At 45.3% G+C, this 18,888-nt stretch overlaps 1 protein-coding gene and 1 pseudogene across 3 annotated transcripts; both read right to left on the bottom strand.

Moving 5' to 3' along the window:
• Nucleotides 1–6,878: 6,878 nt before the first annotated feature.
• Nucleotides 6,879–9,939, bottom strand: LOC136534228 (transmembrane E3 ubiquitin-protein ligase FLY1-like). Of its 3 annotated transcripts, XM_066526690.1 has the most exons (9): nucleotides 9,832–9,939; nucleotides 9,623–9,683; nucleotides 9,318–9,381; nucleotides 9,162–9,239; nucleotides 8,857–9,014; nucleotides 8,714–8,773; nucleotides 8,516–8,609; nucleotides 8,092–8,161; nucleotides 7,311–7,485 (listed from the first exon to the last, which is right to left on the bottom strand). In XM_066526690.1, the coding sequence occupies exons 1-9, from the start codon at nucleotides 9,843–9,845 to the stop codon at nucleotides 7,449–7,451; spliced, it is 636 nt and encodes a 211-aa protein (XP_066382787.1). In that variant the 5' UTR covers nucleotides 9,846–9,939; the 3' UTR covers nucleotides 7,311–7,448. The 3 variants fall into 3 exon arrangements, with proteins under 3 accessions (XP_066382785.1, XP_066382787.1, XP_066382786.1); XM_066526689.1 differs by lacking the exon at nucleotides 7,311–7,485 and having other exon boundaries at nucleotides 7,500–8,161; XM_066526688.1 differs by lacking the exons at nucleotides 9,623–9,683; nucleotides 9,832–9,939 and having other exon boundaries at nucleotides 6,879–7,485; nucleotides 7,994–8,161; nucleotides 8,857–9,018; nucleotides 9,318–9,375.
• A 59-nt stretch (nucleotides 9,940–9,998) lies between these two features.
• LOC136534225 (poly(ADP-ribose) glycohydrolase 1-like) lies at nucleotides 9,999–15,328 on the bottom strand (annotated as a pseudogene).
• Nucleotides 15,329–18,888: the final 3,560 nt, after the last annotated feature.

The following is an 18,888-nucleotide window of genomic DNA, read 5'->3' as shown; positions in this document are numbered from 1 at the left end:
TCATTTCTCCCTCCTCCCCGTCAATGGCGGTGTACACATTGTCTATAGGTCTAGTCTCCAAATATCATGGCTTCACTGTAATTCTAGTTTATTGGTCCTGCTCTTAGTACTATTACTGCTGGCAGGGCTAACCGCATAGAGAATCCTGGCAAACAAACAGCACCCCGAGGTGCTGCACCATTGAAAGAGATATCGTTTGAATAACAAAATTACAAAACTGGTACTGCCTCTGTCACGTAAAGACTGTGATTCTTACTTCTTGAGAAATCAAATATTCTTAATTTAAACCAATTATATATTAAAAATCTTAATATTTATACTACATGACTAGTACCGTTAGATGAACCATTCAATATATTTTTGTAATAAATTTATTTAGTGATACAAACGTTGCTAATATTTTCTATAAACCTATTCAAACTTGAAAAAGTTTAAGCAGAACGCATCCCATAACGTCAATCTTTTTGGGATGGAGGGAGTACATCCCTGATCTCAAGCATCTGATGGGAAGCAAGAACTTTTCTGCAGAGCAACTCCAGCAAGAGCTCTGTTATGACGGGCGTCCAGTACACCAGGCGCAACCCCTCCGGTGGCTAGGCCACGCCCGCGCAGGAGAAGCCCAGAAGGCCCAAGGCATCATCATTTAGTTTTTATCGGAATTACTATAATTATTAGGGGGTTATTTCTATTATTATTATTAGAGTACATATAAATACTTTGTAAGACTACTTTGGAGAATTAAGCAGAAACAAGTATTGTTTCCGGCTTCCTGAAGGGACCCGGGATTTCCCAACCCTAGCCGCCTCCTGCTGTTGTCTCGTGTGAACAGTGCCGCCACTACTGTAGCACCACGAGAGTTCTAGGGCTGCAGCAGCAGTTGCCGCGCTCTCGTCGCCACGGCCCCTCGCCGGCGTCGAGAGTACAGACCACGTCCTCCTCTCTTCCACCCCTATAACCTACGCAGTAACGCCGGTAGGGCATCAAGTCCTATCAAGCTCACAAATCAAGGTCCTTACTTTTGATTTGAGGGCCTCCCTTTATTTTTAAGGGCCTTACTTTTTTAATCTACACCAGCAGGAGCCCTTAAATTCTTTTGTAATACACTGACACATGGGACCCATTTGTCATTCTCTCTACCCCTTCCTTTTCTCCTTCACTAGGTCGCTGCCTCAAACCCTCCCATGCACCGACCAACCCAGGCGGTCGGAGGGGCTCCTCGGCAGAGAGGAGCACGCGGTGGGAGGCGGCACGCTAGAGAGGAGGCCGCTGTGGAGATGTGAAGGGGAGATCCAGAGGGGAGGGAGGTTGCAGCGGGAGGTGTCCGCCAGTGGGGAGAAGCTTGGCTGCGTGAGGTGCCTGCCAATAGGGAGGAGGCCGCCGGGGGAGGGTGTGTGGCCTGGGAGGGCTTTAGCGAGTACGTGATGTGCCAGGGAAGTTGCTGGGGAGGAGCCGCGGTAGGGGTGTCGCCGGGGAAGGAGCCGCCAGTGTGAGCCAAGGTAGGGGCGTCACCAGTGAAGGAGCCCCCGGTGTCTTCCTGCTTGATGGCACACAGATAAGGAAAGGAAGGAGTCAGAGATAGGGCGTCGCCAGGCTGTGCGGGTTGCTCGCGGGCAGAGAAGCCGCGAGCGCGAAGGAAGTCGGTGGGGGGGGGGCAAAGAAATTAACTGCCACAAACGGTGATTTGAAGGCTTAGTTTAGGCCTCCTAGGAATGAGGGGTGGGATGGGAATTTCTGGGCCCTCTCAAATTTGAGGACTAGTAGGGGCGTTGCTGGAGTGCAGTTTTTGACATTAAACCTTCAAAAGTGGGATGATGGCTCAAGTAGGGTCCCTGCTGAAGTTTGTCTTGTTCCCTCCACTGTCCAAACCAAATAAAAATGTATTTCCATTTCAGCGTAGAAGGAAGAGGGAAATGTTCTACTACTGTCCAAACCAATTAGAAGTATGGCATTTGTCTCCACTAATCAGCATTTTGTGATATACGTAGGGTGAAAGATTGCATAGGCTTTTCACTTGACTCCACTAATCTGACACCTAGACTTTGTCACATATATGGACCAGGGGTACCCACACTGTCCGTATATGTGACCATGTCCAAGCTCTCGGCCCAACAGTCGTCACAGAAGAGGCCCGCGAAGGGCTAAGGCGATCGACCAACGTGGAGATCAAGGCAAGCCAAAGATACCAAGATGGGCATATCTGGACGATAGCTAGGATCATTCTATCATGCATTCTATATAACAAACTAGGAATCCAATCAGTTAGTTTGATTGCTCTCATTATAACCCTACCCCCTCTACCTACATAAAGGAGGGTTAGGACTTCGGGCTCGGGATCGGATGTCCATCACCCCCAATCTACGATGTAGCTAGGAGCAACCGCCCCTGTAATTGAGCATACGAATACAAGAAGAGCAGCAACACCAACTGGAGTAGAGTTTAGCGCGCCACCACGCCCCGAACCAGTATAAATCCTTGTGTCTCGTGTGCTACCATCTGATTCCGTCTTCACAATCACATTGTTAGCATTGCCGGAGCTAAATCATCCAACATACTTATAAGGTAAACATCGATGGGCTAAACAATTATTTAGCATCAGTGTGGATCGTACAGTAGCGAACAAACAAAATCTGACGAAACCATCCACCAACCCCCACGGATTGGCATCAAATTCAACCATTGCATCATCCACGCAGCCGTGACTTCTACGGGATTGTTAAGTAGCCTCCCTCGACGATTACTACTGCCTTTTTTTAAAAAAAAATCAGGAATAAAGCATTCGGGCCTGGGGCCGGCATCATCCAAGCAACCGTGACTTGTACGGCAATATAGAAGTATAAGCTTATATATTATTAAAAGTGCACGAAACAATATAATATCTCACTACATGGAAATTGAGCCGAAATCACTGGTATATATATGGCAAAAGGATTTATCGATCGATTCAAAGATCTGAGTAGCCACGTCATATCACAACCTTGTGCTCTCTTATTCATCAGCGAGTCGCAGCTCAGATGACTATGTTCAGTTGTGGCATTCTTTGGTGCAGAAGCGAAAGACACGAAGATGAGGAAGCCACAGTTCCCCCTGGTGGCGCCCACGCCGATGGAGTGCTTGTTGCATGCTTTGCTGCTACACAGGAAGCAGCATCCGGTTTGTATCGCTTAGCCACTCGTCCCACGCCTCCTTGTTTCCACAGCTTGCAAAAGAAAGCAAAAAGGTCAAAGAACTGCCCTAATACTCTTCTTTCTAAAAAAGTGCACAGATCTCAAAGCAGCTTATCTGATTAATTATTTTTTCTTAATTATTTTCCTCGGGGTCTCACATGGGCTGGCCCATCCAACCCGAACAGAGTCCAGCCTTGACCCAAAGTTAAAGCAGCTCTCCCATATCCCCTTTGTAATTAAAACGATATGTTAATTGGTGATGGGAAGGGAGTGGTGAATTATAGCAGAATTCCTTATATTTATGGATAAATTTTAAATGCTAAAATTACATACATTTATGAATGGAGGAGGTATTAAGCTTGTTTCTAGAAGGTACTTTATATGATTTTACTTTTGAAGGGAAGTTTATTGATACACGTTAGCAATCTTATTAGCTTGTTGCATAGGATTTTAAATAATACGAAGGAGAGAGATGAACATGAGGAAGATGCAGTTGTTTTACAAGGCAACTTAAAAGACAACCCATTGTACTGGTTGCCTATTAAGTCATCTTCATATTACGTGTTGTATGATGACTCAAATCCTACTTGGATTAGGACGCAAGAGAGGTGAGCTATTAGAACTTCTATTATGAATTGAGTTTCCTACTTGCATGCATGACAATATAAACAAGGGGTGGTCTTATCCAAAGCTTGTAAGAAGCAATTAGGAGCGCTCAAGTGAATTAGGTTCAAGTGGATTAGGAGCGCTCCTAATAGCTCATGTGGGCTAGATTATTGTGTAGGGGGCAAGAATCATTGAGTCCTAGGTGCCAAGTAGGGTTGTGAAAGAGTAACAATCACTTGTACTCTTTCGGAGTTGTGCTTATATATAGAATTTGATGTCGTCTTCACCAAAATCCTTATCTCTTGTCATGGTTGCTTCAACGTCAGCATTTAGCTAGGGTTTTCTACTTGATTCATCTACATCGTTCGAAATGCAGTGCATACTTGTGTCATACTCACAATATCCTTTTCATAGATCAAGGACTACTGTGTATAAATAAGGCTATCAGTTTCTATCGTTACGTGATACTCAATGAAACCACTTAATTACCCTAGGGAAGCCAAGAATAAAAAGGCGAGGCTTATACTAATCTAGTAACCTAACGGGCCCTTTGGAACAATAATTTGCCATTTTCATGCTTATTGCATTTAAAGTTAATTCTAGAAGTCTAGTGGGAACAGATAAGAACGAAATAGGATTGTTTTTCTCTTCAACGCACAAAAGCCAGCCTCGTGGTATTAAGCTACTTATTTTTTTTCTTAAAAATGTAACGTTTCATATTGATTGGTATCTCAAGAATCTTTGACGTGACAGTTTGCATCCCACTAAAAAAATAATGAAAAGGAAATACTATTTATGAATATTTCCCAGACATTATATCCGTAAGTTTTCCCTAAAGAAACATATAATTCATTAAAAGCATATCAGGTGATTTTTATTAAGATAAAAGAGCTAAATCACATGTCATGACTACCCAAAAAAAGAGCATATTCTAAAATTTTGGGACACTCGCTTATTACTCCAATAATGCAATAAAGTTCAGAAAGGGCTGCGTACTTAATGGGGATATATAAGGTATCATACCCGGTGATCTATTGGTAAATCTTCGCCATTTTGATCCTAGCAACTTTTTCTGCTGCATTAAGAATTTCAATTATATTTGATACATTTGGCCTTTTCTACTTGTCAGGGTGCACACATTCCAAAGCTATGTCGATGCATCGTTTTACTAGTTGGGTTTGTAGTTCTGGTGATGTATACTTCGATGATCTTTCGAATCTGTTCCTCCAATTACTGAGCACCTGCACAATTGCATATATAACTAGCCATTGCTGCCCGCGCTTCGCTGCGGGTGATGTGCTTGGTATAGGTGGCTCATATGTTTAATATGTTCCTCATCGCGTTGGTACGAAAGGTTGGTCTATTTGGTACATTAAACGGGTAAATACGGGAAGGAAATATAACATGGCTTTTTTCATTACAATGTTGTAAACGAACATAGAGGTTGGTTGTCATTACATAGTGCCTATTGTAGGCCAGCAAATCAATGACATGTTAGTGGAAAGAAGTATTTGATGGAGTTGGACTCAAGCAACTAAGACACTTAGATTCAAAGCACAACATTGGCTAGGATTGCATTATAGGTGAAAAGAGCAAAAACTACAACACAAGGCCCCGTTCGCGTGCCCTTAAACCCAGCTTGATCCGCTTCTTTTTTCATCCAGAATAGTGTTTTTCTCTCACAAATTCCTCCAGATTCATCCAAATTCCTCCAGAATTCCTCCAAGCGAAACGTGAGGGTTTACAAAAGAGTGAATTAGGATCCACTTTTCTTAGGCAAAACTACAACACATTTCGTAAATCTGGAATCACACGAAAGACTACACGGCGTCGAACACTAAATTACACCGGGATTTAAAGTTACATGGTTAAGAGCAACCTAGTATAACCAAGGCTTAGTCCAGAAGTCGGGATAGACGAGGGCAATGGAGAAACAACAAGATAATGATTATCCAAAACATGGCGTATGACCAACAGATCCAGAAACAGGAGACTGAGAAGTAAAACATCGTTAACCCTAAGACCAAACTAACCAACGGTAGACTTGAACTTCTTTGAAAACCAGATCCTTTCTTCTCAGATTACACCATCACCTCTGTCAGACGAACCTAGTTCCACAATGACGACTGGATCTCTTAGCTCTGCTTCAGATTCGAGAGGGATGAGGATGAAGGAGAAGAGGAAGGACCAAGGGCATCTTATAGTGGCGAACGTAGATAGGGCGCAGCGCACCGAAAGTGGAGATGGCATGGATGGGATACACTGCTGGTTCACGTTATGGGGATACAGTCGGCCATGGCGTGCTTCCTGCGCAAGCGAGCGGAGGGGGGATAAAGGAGAGGAGAGAGGGTTCGCTCGATGAGGGAGGCGTGCAAGCGGCCTTGTCCCCAAAAGAAGAAAGAAGGGAGGAGGGTCCGGTACGGGGACGAGGGCGAGTGTCAAAAGCGGACCGGAGGACGGGAAAAGTAGAAGCGCACAGTGCACGAGGACGGCGAGTGCGGCATGATGTCGTGGCCATGCGAGGACAAGGTGCTAACGGGCCCGACACCGACGGCGTCCGCAGGGAACACGGTGACAGTGACCCGACGTGCGTAGTGTGGTCGAGCTGGGCACAGTGCTTGGGACTTGACATCCACTCAGGCTTTTCTAAGCACTCCCTACTATCCAAGACTAACTTTTCCTAGGTGTTCTTCTTTCCTTCCCTTCCTTGTCCACAATATGCGCCAACCTTTGTATGAAGTGAGATCGCAACATGTTTTCAGAATTATCTGAACCATGAGGATGCCAGTGACCTCTGTTCAGGCATGGCTCCCTTTGCTTTGCTCTGTTGTCTATCTATACCACACCCTGATACCCACATCTTTTTTTACCTTTTTTCGGTAAAACTATACCGTACTCGAGTGTTTCTCGAGCGGTGAGCACTCGATTTTCTACGGGTACGATCCAGAACCGATCCAGCACGGACAGCCTCCCGCGCCTGTGCACGACGCGTGCTCTGGAGTCCCGCAGCGCGTCGCCCCGAGGTGCATGGTCTGGTCCGCCTCTGCACCGACCAATTGCAGGTGCATGCATGGTGTGCTGTGGCGTGGTAGACCAGACCAGGGTCACCCGCTGCCATCAATCACCTTGCCCGCTGCATGAACCTATGCATGCATAACTATTTGTAGCGGTAGAGAAGTTTGACTTAGAAAAAAAGCAAAATAAATTTGGTCATGGTAGAGAAGTATAGGTTTCAGACTCTCGGAATGTCATCATGGAACAGTTTACTTCTAAAAACTGACACAATAGATTACTTCTAAAAACTGATACTAATAAAATACACTATAAACATCAATATAAGGAACAGCTCGATACAGCAGTGGCAACCTAAACAGCCTTCGAAGGAACAGATTAGCTGCATGAATGGCAACTAAAATGCATCTATGATACAGCAGAACACAATGCATGCGCGATGGTAAACCTTATATAGTTAATACCTGGCGAGGAATAAAGCAGCGAGAACCAAGATAGTGCTGAAGCAGAAGCATGTACAATGGAATAGCAAGGCGGGTAACTGTCATGCCTAAAATATATTGCGGGTGCAGAGGTTTTCTTGTGTCCCTGATGACACTTGTCATAATTTGAGGTACCCAAAAGGAGTACATCAGGAGAAGAAGTGGGCGTAAGAAATTGTGCAGCTCATACATTAGAAGGATTCCTCCCAAAAGAATGACATCTGCAGAGCACAAAGCAAATTAAAGAATACCTTAAAGTTGGATAAGAAAAAAGTAAAAATTTGTACCGTATGTGGAAGATGCAAACAAGCTCACATCTCTTGAAATAATGACATACTACTATAAGTTCTTTCAAGTGTTTTTTTTCCCTTGGTGGGGAGGGGGTAAGATATCTTGTATCAAGTTAACAAAGGAAATGAACACTCTAAAAGCTCTAACAGAATATCCAGGTTTCCATTTATAGCAAGCACCAAGTACTTCACCTACCAACTAAAACATGGGTAAATGTGATTTACATGCAGCAGGTAAGGGGGCAACAAAGGTATGCTGTAGACAAGAACCAGCTAACAGGGGAAAGGTCAGATTGATTGCACATGTAAGTTCTAATAGAAACAAATGTATGGCAAGAAGCATGCCACCACTCTGTATGCAAACTATGTTGATTAGGATTCATTCCAATCGGCGTGATTCTTAGTGAAAAGAAACCAAATGAGCATAGTTACTACTTACAAAAGCGGCTGTAAAGTACAGACAGCTCTCGCCTCATTATCTCCCAACCTTCTCCACTGTTTAAAGGACTACTTGCTTTCCATATGGCGAGAAGGTACCTCATTTCAAAAATAGAAAATACAACAAATTTGAAGAATGCAGCCGTTGCGAAGGCGTTAAAGATTGACTCTGTAGAAAGTTAAACACATAAGAGTGTTATTCGAGTAAATTATAATCACAATGCAGAAGTGGTAATAAAAGTTAAGCAGGCCAATACTCCCTCCATGTCCCAATATAGTTCACTTTAGCTTTGTCCTATGCCAAATTTCTCTAACTTTGACCAGGTTTTTAGAATAATGCATTGAGTGACTGACCAGAAGGGAACTGAACATTGAAGAAAATATAACCAAATACAGACCACAAAGGCACAAATTCTTGAACAAAAAAAAACTGAAATCCTACTTGGTCATGTTTTAGTTTATTAGCAGATGTTACAAGTCAGAGAACAGAGCACAAACAAATTATGCAAGTCACAGTACTCACCAACCAATATCCCAGCAGTCAGGTGAAGTAGACAGAGATATGCATCCATGATAACTTGTTGGCCAATCATTAAAATAGAAACCTTAGCAGCTCCCTGTAAGCAATACATAAGCAACCCAAGCAAATGAGCTTGGAAGCCATGTAATGCAAGTGGTTTTGTTTTACTAAATGTTTCACAAAGGGAAAAGAAGCGCTTACGGATTGAGTGTTGCTATGCTCCATTTGTCTAATCAGCAGCAAAACTTGAAGGAAAGAGATCTACCATACCCTAGTTAAGGAATTCACAGACTGGACAGACCAATAAAGATAAAACCAACATAAAAAACAGGCACAGAGGATACAAAAGTGACCATCAGTGTGTAGCTAACTGCTTTGTTGTAATAAACTTCAACATTCAAAGAAGTTGCATTCAATAAGATAGGAGAGAAGCATTCCCCATCATCATGGACAGCTGGACTCTCCACCAAACCCTCCAAACGGTACTTCTCGTGTTCTCCATCTAGCTAAACAAAAAGTTTTTACAAAAGCACATACTGTTTCAGCTGTAACTGAGTATGAGGAAATTACCAACTAACAGTTTAGTATTGCCACATGTAAATTATGATGAAACACAACAAATTGATTGTGGAATAAAGGAATTACATACCATTTGGGTTAGATGACACACGAACAACCTTAGCAGCTATTTCTGTGTTGCAATGTTTCTCCATGTCATATGTGAGAGCTGATAAGGTGGAAATAACACACATCAAAAATTGCAGGAGGCGATATATAGTATTTGAGTGTACAATTTGAATCTTACAATTCTTCCTTTGGCTCTTCTCTTCAGAAGATTCTTGGAACACTTGAGAGGAGAAAATCCGCAGCTGTTACAAATCAACCAGGTAAAAGTATATTTCATAAACATGCTCATTAATTATAAGAGATCTTCTGGGTACTAGATAAATGCACATTTGATTTGAAGACAACTTAGACAAAGGTATGATGGATACCAAGAAGCTTGTGAAAACTCAGGAAGCAAAAACAGAATTTTGAATGATACATTATGAAATAATATCCATATGTACTACTCATCAAAAACAAAACAAGCTAAATTTGTGAGCTTACCAAATGGTATGGATTTGACAAAAAGTAATCCTCTTCCTGAAGTGGTTCACCATCTGCGCCACTAAAAAGTAAAAAGGACAAAATAAAGTTTCACTAGGTCATACAACAAAAGGAGGGCGTCTAAAATATTTATATTTAACAAGAAACTTTCCACGGGAGAATGAAATTCAAACAGACCTTCAGTTACAAAGAGAAAATAAGGCAGTTACCTGTTTGCTACCATGCGGAGTTGTCTAAAAGGCCATATGTACACTCCTTCTAACCTTATTTGAGCCACTCCACCATCGTGGGCATTGTCAATGACATCATGGAATGTAATTGAACACTGAACATGTAAGGAAAGTAACCAGTGAGTACAACATACTGAGGAAAAGGATCAATCTTGCAACAACATCCATAATCATAGTTAGCTCAAGGGTTGGTCACCAGCACCCGCTTCCTCTCCTCCTCCCCCGCCATTTGCACAAAAAACAATCAGATTCATCACATTTGCACAAAAAACAATCAGATTCATCGTGAAAACAAAATTTCTGAAATCAAGCACATCAGTAGCAGTTGAGAGAGAGACAGAGAAAGAGAGAGAGCCGATGCTCTTCAGATCCAGGATGGGAGATGCTATTCGCAAAAAGAAAAGACAGAATCTGCTCCTCCGTTGGCCACTAGAGACCCAGGACGCCGGATCTTGCTACCGGGGGAGAACCAGGACGACGCCGCCATCGCTGTTGTGGTGCAGCCGTGCAGGGCCACTACCGGTCGCTGGGGAGCCATGCCGTCCTGGTTGAGAACGCGATTCGATGACACCGCCGCCAGAGGAGACCACGCCACCAGGGAACGCCGAGCGCGCGGGCCTGGGCACGCCATCGCAGAAGAGGAGGAGCAGCTTCGGAGCGCTGGCCACCTGCCGCCGATGCGTCCGGCCTCCTGCGGGGGAAGCCGGGGGATCCGCCCATCAGTGCGGCCACCAACCACGGCACGTAGACGCAGAGACGCCACCGGCAGCGTGAGGGCCGCTGACACCATCGATGGGGTGGAGGATGAAGGCCGAAGCTCGAAGAGGATCAATCCACGGCGCCCCTGCACGGATCCTCCTCATCACCGGAGGGAGCAAACTTTGTAACTCTTCTTTTTATCAATAAAAATTAGTGAGGCTCGTGGTAATTGATTCAAAATAAATTTTGTTGTGCATCGTACAAGCTACTTGTTCTGCATTTCTAAAAATGTATCAGGCCCAATTAGTAGTTATCTCTAGGAGAGGCTCCACTAAACTGTACCGAACGAGGATCCTCACTCTCTATAAAGGGTACACCAACTTTAGAAGTTGTACAGCAAGAGTTTAACTTTCTAATCATGTGGCGTAAGAAAAAAAAATGTGGAAGGGATGTATAGTACACCTCTAATCTTTCCAAAGATGCATCCTCAAAGGTGTAGTAATTAACAAAAGGGCGGAGAGCCTATATGATTAAGAAAATACAGATTTCACCCCCAAAAAAAAAGAGGCATACAGATTTATTTGATCCCTATGCATCAATCAGCCACCTGCATCTAAATGGAAACACATGTATCCTGTACCTGTCATGCAGCAATCCACTGAATCATGCTCTTGATTCCAGGGTTTCCACCAAAAGCACCACAACCCCAATTTCCTGTTGAAACTCCTATGTACTCATTGGAATTGATACTTGGAAAGTCACCCTTGTTGTGTGAATCCTGAACAGTATTTAAAAATGGAAAACATAATCAGCAAATATATGACACATCTGTCATACCTCTGATGCTATGCATATACAGGCTTAATGTTTGGGCATTTCTTGAGATTACAGCACCAGAGTGCCATTTTTTATCTGCATTTAGTTACATCATTGGCAGAACACAAGAAAGAAACTAAAAGTTGCAATGTTGACTAAGGCCATATTGGCTGCAAAAATAAAAGGAAAGCGCTGTTGAGTGAAACTCAATGGAGTGATTAGTTAAACAACCTGGAAAAGCTTCACATAAAGCTGGTTTTTGATTGAACGAAAAATCCACAAGAAAGCCTTGTTCACTTCCCTGAACAAAGGATAGTTAGAAACAGTGGAACCATAAATATTATCTGCTTACAAAGGATATCATCACTGACAACTGTGACATTCAAAAAAAGTAACTTATTACCTTAGGAGACAACCAGATTCATAGTGTAACCTAGCTGGACAATCCAAAGCATCAATTGCCGCTATCCTAGTTCTCCGTCTCCCCATTGAATCAAAGGGTTCGGTATCTAAATAGTCATCGACAAAGTGGAAGGAGGAACCATAACTGCAAGGAGAAACAGGTACTGAATTCATAGTATCACACAAGGGAAATCATACAAGGATCATATCAGTCACTTCATCGAATCTATGAACTAAATTAAGCAAAAGGTGGATAGGGTTTTCACTAACCCCATATACTGTGAGAACCGTTGTGCACCAAAAATTTCTATAGCCTCATTATCTTCCATAGAAGCCATGAATAGCATACCCACAATCAATTCGGGGTTTATCATGAAGCGGATCTCTTCCTGTACCATAGAGGAAAACACAGAGTGGTTACACAAAACCACAAGAGAGCATTGTAACATATGTAATCTATTTGAAAAGTTTTCAATTCACAGCAGAACGCGAAGGACTTTTTTAAGCACAAATAGGAAATGGTGGATAAATTGCAATTCATACTGTGCTGATGCACAAATTCATCTGAAAACTGCTGAAAATGAACATCATCACATGATCACACAGACCCTAACCAAAGTAGTTGCTACGAAATCTAAGATTGGGTAAACTAAAAATCTGCCAATCAAAAGAAAGGTACCTGCACACAACCCCTGGAAAGGGCACCTCCTCCCAAATATTTATTTGCAAAGTCAACTTGAAGAGCTTCTTGTTCCTCATCTTCTATAAAACCTGAGGAAAATACCTACTAATGAAAAGGAACCAGATAATCAGAAAAATTTATAACCTGAAAGCAATTTTATAACCATTACAACACAAACATATTACTCAGTATCAGTAAATCAGTATACAGTGGTCTCTTACCTGGAATTGGCAGAGGGGTGCACTAGATGCCAACCACGCATGGATGTCAGGGTAGGGAATGCTATCAGAGAGGCCTCGGCGGGGAAGAACTTTGCGCTCAAACGAAACGAAACCAGTAGGTGTAGAATCAGTCACCATCTCGAAACAGCAAGGCACCTCACTTTGTGCTCCTGGCTTTGCGATCGGTGAATCAGTGCCCTGCAATCGGTGAACAGAACATGAACATAGGTACTCGCGTCGTCGTGGGCGCGGATGTACTCGAGGCATTCCTGGTGACAGTAACAGGGAACAGAAAATTAACACATCATTCAAGTAAACAAAAAACACCCTTTCCAAATGGCAACCGATGAACCACCACTTATATGCAAAAAAAAAATCATAGCCAACTGGCAACGAAAAACTGGTAGCGCTTCCAGATCAATTCACCGTACACTCAAAAGAAACGACAATAATAAGAGAGTACAATATCTAAGCTGCAACGTGCAAGCATTGTTTTACTCCTTTTCTAATCATGCTGCCAGAAAATTCCATGTGGTGCCTAGCAAGAAATGAATCACCATCCGCCAAGTACCTTTTTGCTGCAAAAAGCCCAGCATGATGTTACCTTTTAACAAGACAAGTTGCATTTAGTCTTTTATTTTACAGCTATCAGTCAGTCAGCATTACAAAACAATCATCTAACAGACGAATGATGTTCTGTTTGTAACAAAAAAAGGTAAATTGTGCAAGAAACAATATAGATGGTGATATAAAAAATACTACTACACGCTGAGCTGATTCTACCATAAGATGGAACCACCATGCTGAAGAAGTCACACAAGCTATTAAAGCAATGCATAGTAAGGTAATCTCGAATGGCCACTGCACAAACATAGCTAAACAATGGAATTGATCTGAGACATGAATAATGCACTCAGGTTCCAGATTTAAAAACTTTAGCACCAAAATAATAGACTATTCAATGGGAATCTACTAATCTCAGTCAGTTCCTTCTGATACTTCTTTAATCATAAACTTTTCTGTAAAATCTAATGGCATTCTAGAATTTTTTCTGTAAAAAACCTATTCCATAAACCTGCACTGCATGCAGCAAGCTTACTGAGGAGGATTCAAGCTTGATTGTTTCGTCCTTGGTCCCATCAACCTCAAAGAGTGTTCTGCAACCCAATTGAGCTCCTTACTGATGTGCAAATACATAAAAAAACGATGAACAGATGGTGAAAAGATGTTGCTAAAGAGTTCTAACTTACCATTGATAGGCAACAACAAAACAAACATGAGGTAGTAATCCGTTGTCGTTGGCTCGTTACAGGTCACGCACATGGCCATCAGCTCCTCACAGGGCAGGGCAGGGCACGGAGACGAGGTTGTCGTAGGGGAGGGCAGCGGTTCTGCATCAGCCATCAGCACCTCCAAGGGGCATCGGCGGTCTGCTTCTTTTGTCTAATCAACCCCGGCTGCTAACTCTCAGGACTAGAGGACAAAGGATCTACGGCTAAAAAGAGCATGGATTCATGGAATCAGTAGATCAAAGCAAAACGAAACCAAAATTGAAGGATGAGAGATCCATGGAACCAGTAGATCGGAACAGATTAAAATTGAAGGGGGCGGATCAGACTCAGGGATACCTTTGCGTACGTTTCCGTGCGCGTATGGCCCTTGGCAACCGGATCCACACGCCCACCAGCAAAGTTCCAATGCTACTCGGTAACCAATGGTTCCGAAAGGGGAAAAACAGGGGGAGAAAGGGAACCGAAAGGGGGGAATGGCAAGCATACCAAGGATCCTGCGCCACGAGCTCGCAGATTTCGATGTTCTTTGCCCAATCCATCTCCTTGAGCTTGTCGCTCGTCGCCGCCTTCACCATTTCCGCAGCCATCTTCTCCCCGTGCGCCTCCGTCACTCTATTACCCCTCTCACTCACGAGCAAATCCAGGCCCGTATTCCACAGCGCCGGGCGAGGAAAAGGGCGAGAAGAAATCCCTGCCTCCTGCAACGAAGCTATTCCGAGCGTAAAGATCGCGCTTTTGAGCATAAACCGCAGCCTGCGAGCAAGGAAAGAAGCATTCTGCCCGAGCCGAAAGAACGAGGAGAGGGAGATGCAATCTGGAGCTACAAGATCACATCGGCGGGAGCAGAAAGCGAGGGAAGTGGTAGCGCGCACGAACCTAGATCGGCCGCAGGTGCACCCGCGACGCGACGCGCTGCTAGTGGATTTTGGCTGGCGACGGTGGTGGCGCGGCCATGGCGCCGGCGGCACGCGCAGTGATCTCAGTCGGAGGAGGATGCGGCGTTGTGCACGGTGGCGGCGACGGCGAGGCAGGAGATGTTGTCGGCGCGCTCGATCCAGAGGCGCCGGTGGCTGCACCGCGCCGTCGTCTGCATGTAGCTGGGCTGGCGGAACACCCGGCCTAGGTAGTCCCTGGTGGTGGGCAGCGCGGCGACGAGCTTGAAGGCGTTCTCGGAGCGGGAGTGGCGGGAGACGCGCCAGACGCGGACGCGGCCGTCCTGGTGCGCGGAGAAGACCCGCCCGCCCGCGGCCGCCAGCGCCTAGAACAGCTGCTCGCCGCGCGCCACAGCAGCAACGCCGCCTCCACCTCCGCGTGGGAGCCCCGCTCGAACAGCGGCGCTACGCCGCCACGCCCGCTGCGCGCTCCCCCCGCGCCGCCGCGCCACCTCCGCGTGGGGCCCGCCCTAGGCGAGGGCGCACGCCGGCAGCGTGAGCGAGGCCTCGCTCGCGCTGGGTCCTCCTGTGCCGGTGGCCGCTGCGCCGGAACTGCCTGGCCGCGCCAGAGCTCCTGCGCCGCTGCTGAGAGTGAGGGAGGGAGTAGAGGATAAGTGTGAAGTCCGCCAAATAGTACGCATGCTCCAGTTCATTGAATGCATGCCGAGAATTCATTGAATGGACGGTGCCGACCACCCACTGCTTTCCTAGGCCCCAACATACGTACTCGCATGCGTGCCGACAAAGCCATCGGAACACATGGACGAAGGCTGGCTGTAACGTGGTTCATCTGAGTCGTGGAATTTCGATCTAACGCACCAAATAAAAAGAAGTGACGTGGACATCCTAGAAGGCCGCCGATTCGGCGTGCCTTCATATCTTTAATAAGTGAGCTAGAGCGATGGTACACATGCAGAAGGTCCATATATTACAACAGCGTCTCCACGGGTGGCCATCTCAGTACCACCAGGCACCAGTAACCGCGTGAACGACCCTGGCACGCGCTGAGACTCTGAGACTGAGAGCCGGCGGGTGCCCAGCCGGACTGCAGCGCTGGCGAAAACGACCCAAGCTAAACACTGGGGGCCCGCAGAGATTGAGGCGCTCCAAGATGGCCTCGATCGGTGAATGCAGGGGACGGAGCAGAGGCCCGCGGAGTCCCCTTGCTCGGTCCAGCGGCTGGCCACCCATCCCGCATCCACAGCTCCTGGGACAGGGTCGACGATGCCTGGACGACCTTCACACGAAGCTGATGTGGCGCATGGGAGATAAACATACTGCCATGTTAATATATCATTCCAATTCTGTTTCACTACGCATGAGTGAAAACGTATAGAAAAAAGGTACAGGCACAACAAGAAGGAGGTTGAATGAACCTAAGTACCTGCAAGGCTATTGGGGACTTGGGGTTGTCGCTCGCCTGACTACTGGATAACAGTGACCGCTGCTTGAAACTGAAATCTGCAGACAAGTTGGTGTCACGTGTAAACAATGGTCAAAAAGTCACTACAGCTCCTTCACATTATCCAGGCTTTCATGATGTGAACAGAAACACTGATTATACACACAAAAAGGGAAAAAAAAGAAAGATATTCAGCTGCATTTACCTACATCTGAACAAAATAAGGATACCTATGTTTCCATCCACAGCATGTGCTCGCTGCCGCGCTGGTGCTAGTTTCCCAATCTGCTCTTCCAAATTTGGAGCCACAGCCTACAGAATTGAAATGCAAAAATGTTGAACTGAGCTTAATTCTTCTTCCACCTGATTGAGCTCAATTGTAGGATGTGCCATTTCCATCTTTTGAGTCATTTTACAATTGCAATCTGCAGTGGGGAACACAATTGCAGGTCTCAAGTCTGAAACTCTGAATCAGTGAAGGGAATCATGAACATTTGTATATGTAGAGGCAAACAACAAGAGAACCTGAAGAGCGTCCTGGCGCAGCTGGCGTCTCCGTGTCCGAATTTTTTTTTGGCCCTTTTTTAAAAAATATTTACAAATAGATCCCAGATGGTTTAATTTTTATTTATAGACCCTGACCTCGACGCTATGGCTTTTGGCGCCAAGAAAACATGTCTCGGCGCCATGGCCAACTGCGTCGAGCTTTTGGTGAGGCGTCGGACGTAGCGGTGACCTGGAGCCGACGTGGACAAGGCCTCGACGCCATAGATCATGGCACCGATCTCAGCGCTATAGATCTTGGCGCCGAGCTGTTACCCTATAGCTCTTGGTGTTTGAAATAAACAAGTATAATAATTCCGAGAAACATCCAACAACGTAATTGCGGTTCTGCTGGTTAGAACGTGCGCGCTTAGCTCAAAGGCCTCAGGAGGAAATAATTTTCCTTATTCTATTGCTTATAAAAATATACCAAAAAAAGATTTAGCGCTAGGGTTTGAACCCCGGCCTTTGAGCTAAGCGCGCGCATTCTAACCAGCTGAACCGCAATGGCGTTGTTACTTGTTTCTCGGAACAATTATACTTGTTTCAATTTGAAATGCGAAGAGCTATAGGGTAACAACTCAGCGCCAAGATCTACGGCGTCGAGCTCGACGCCAACATCTATAGCGCCGAGCTCGGCGCCATGATCTATGGTGCCGAGGCCTTGTCCACGTCGGCACCAGGTCACCGCCACGTCCGACGCCTGGCCAAGACCTCGGCGCCATGGCGCCGAGACGTGTTTCCTCGACGTCAAAAGCTATGGCGCCGAGATCAGGGTCTATAAACGAAAATCAAACCACCAGGGTCTATTTGTGAATATTTTTCAAAAAAAAAAGGGCCGAAGAATAAAAAATTCGCCGTCCGTGTCGATGTCGCCAGGCATAGAAGGCCCGCCCCATATGCCTGCCTCCACCTCCCGGCACTGCGGCGCGGTGCTGCTGTCCATCCACACGGGGAACTCCGGCGACGCGAGGCCCTCGCCGGCAGGTTCAGTGTGTCCAGCGCGGTACCGGAGACGGCGGCAGAGGTAGGCGCGCGGCCGCAGCCTCCCGTCCCTAGGAGCAGATCCAGCGCCTCCACCCACTCGAGCGGCCACGATGCGGCTCCGCTCGGCGGATGCCGCTGCAGTTGTTCCTGAAACGAGACAGCTGCAAATCTAACTGACGACTCACGTGAGGGTGGGAAGCAAGGCTCCTGTCATTCACTTGCAGAGACCACAGAGCTGTGTGATGATGATTCAGCGATTGAAGATCATTGGATGTGCATGACGCCGTGAACTGTCGTTGCAATATTGCAAAGCAATTTGGTTGGCAAATCTTTGGCTCCAAGCACCGCTCCTGTACAGCAATCAGCACTGCAAATGCATATGGGCACAAATCCCACCTTCTTCCAGTTGATTCAGTCGGCACCGTAGAGGCATAGATGCGTCTGGACAGTGGACACAAATCAGGCCTCTTTTTCAGTTGACAACTTGGCAAGTTGTTGAATGCAGATAGCATTGTAGCACATGAAGGCTCCATAGCTGTGGAAGAAACCAAATTGGCAGAAATCCATAAAAAGAGATTCTGATTTTTTCTGATCTTTGGCCTTACCCCAAAAGCAGCATAGAATTTCAATCTCTCCAGTAGGCATCTGTTCCACACCAAAGGAACACCTTAACATGTTGCAGGAGCCCATGGAAACATTTCTATCCTTTCAGCAATATTTAAGAATATACTTTCATAATAAAATAGCATCATGTTATTTTTTACATGTACAAAGTCATACTGGTGTTTAGTTAGTCATTCTTCATCAATTGTTTTACAGTTCCTGTCTGATACATGAGAAAATTATTATGGTTTCAGAATTGTCTCTGCTATTTCGAAATTGTGTTCAATACTAAATATAACTAAATATTTTTTTTTTGACTGCTCATCTCTGAGGCTTCAATGGTTATTGAGATGTGGGCAAAGAAAATAATTTGTACTGCAGCAGGATTTAACAACTATCATATTATCTTGTGTTTTATTTGATGAGACTGGTACTGTTTTTTGCCGTTCCACTGAAA

This window comes from Miscanthus floridulus, unplaced genomic scaffold (assembly GCF_019320115.1).
Source record: "Miscanthus floridulus cultivar M001 unplaced genomic scaffold, ASM1932011v1 os_1697_1, whole genome shotgun sequence".
In the NCBI taxonomy this organism is placed as follows: domain Eukaryota; kingdom Viridiplantae; phylum Streptophyta; class Magnoliopsida; order Poales; family Poaceae; genus Miscanthus; species Miscanthus floridulus.
This window is presented reverse-complemented; position numbering and strand designations above follow the sequence as displayed.

Bases quoted from the DNA above. Each gene is read 5' to 3' on its own strand.
- LOC136534228 (XM_066526688.1), bottom strand. The intron at 8,774-8,856 runs GTATCCTCTGTG...AGGGTATGGTAG, and splicing joins ACACACTGATGGTCACTTTT to ATCTCTTTCCTTCAAGTTTT. The intron at 8,610-8,713 runs GTAAGCGCTTCT...TATTGCTTACAG, and splicing joins AGCATAGCAACACTCAATCC to GGAGCTGCTAAGGTTTCTAT.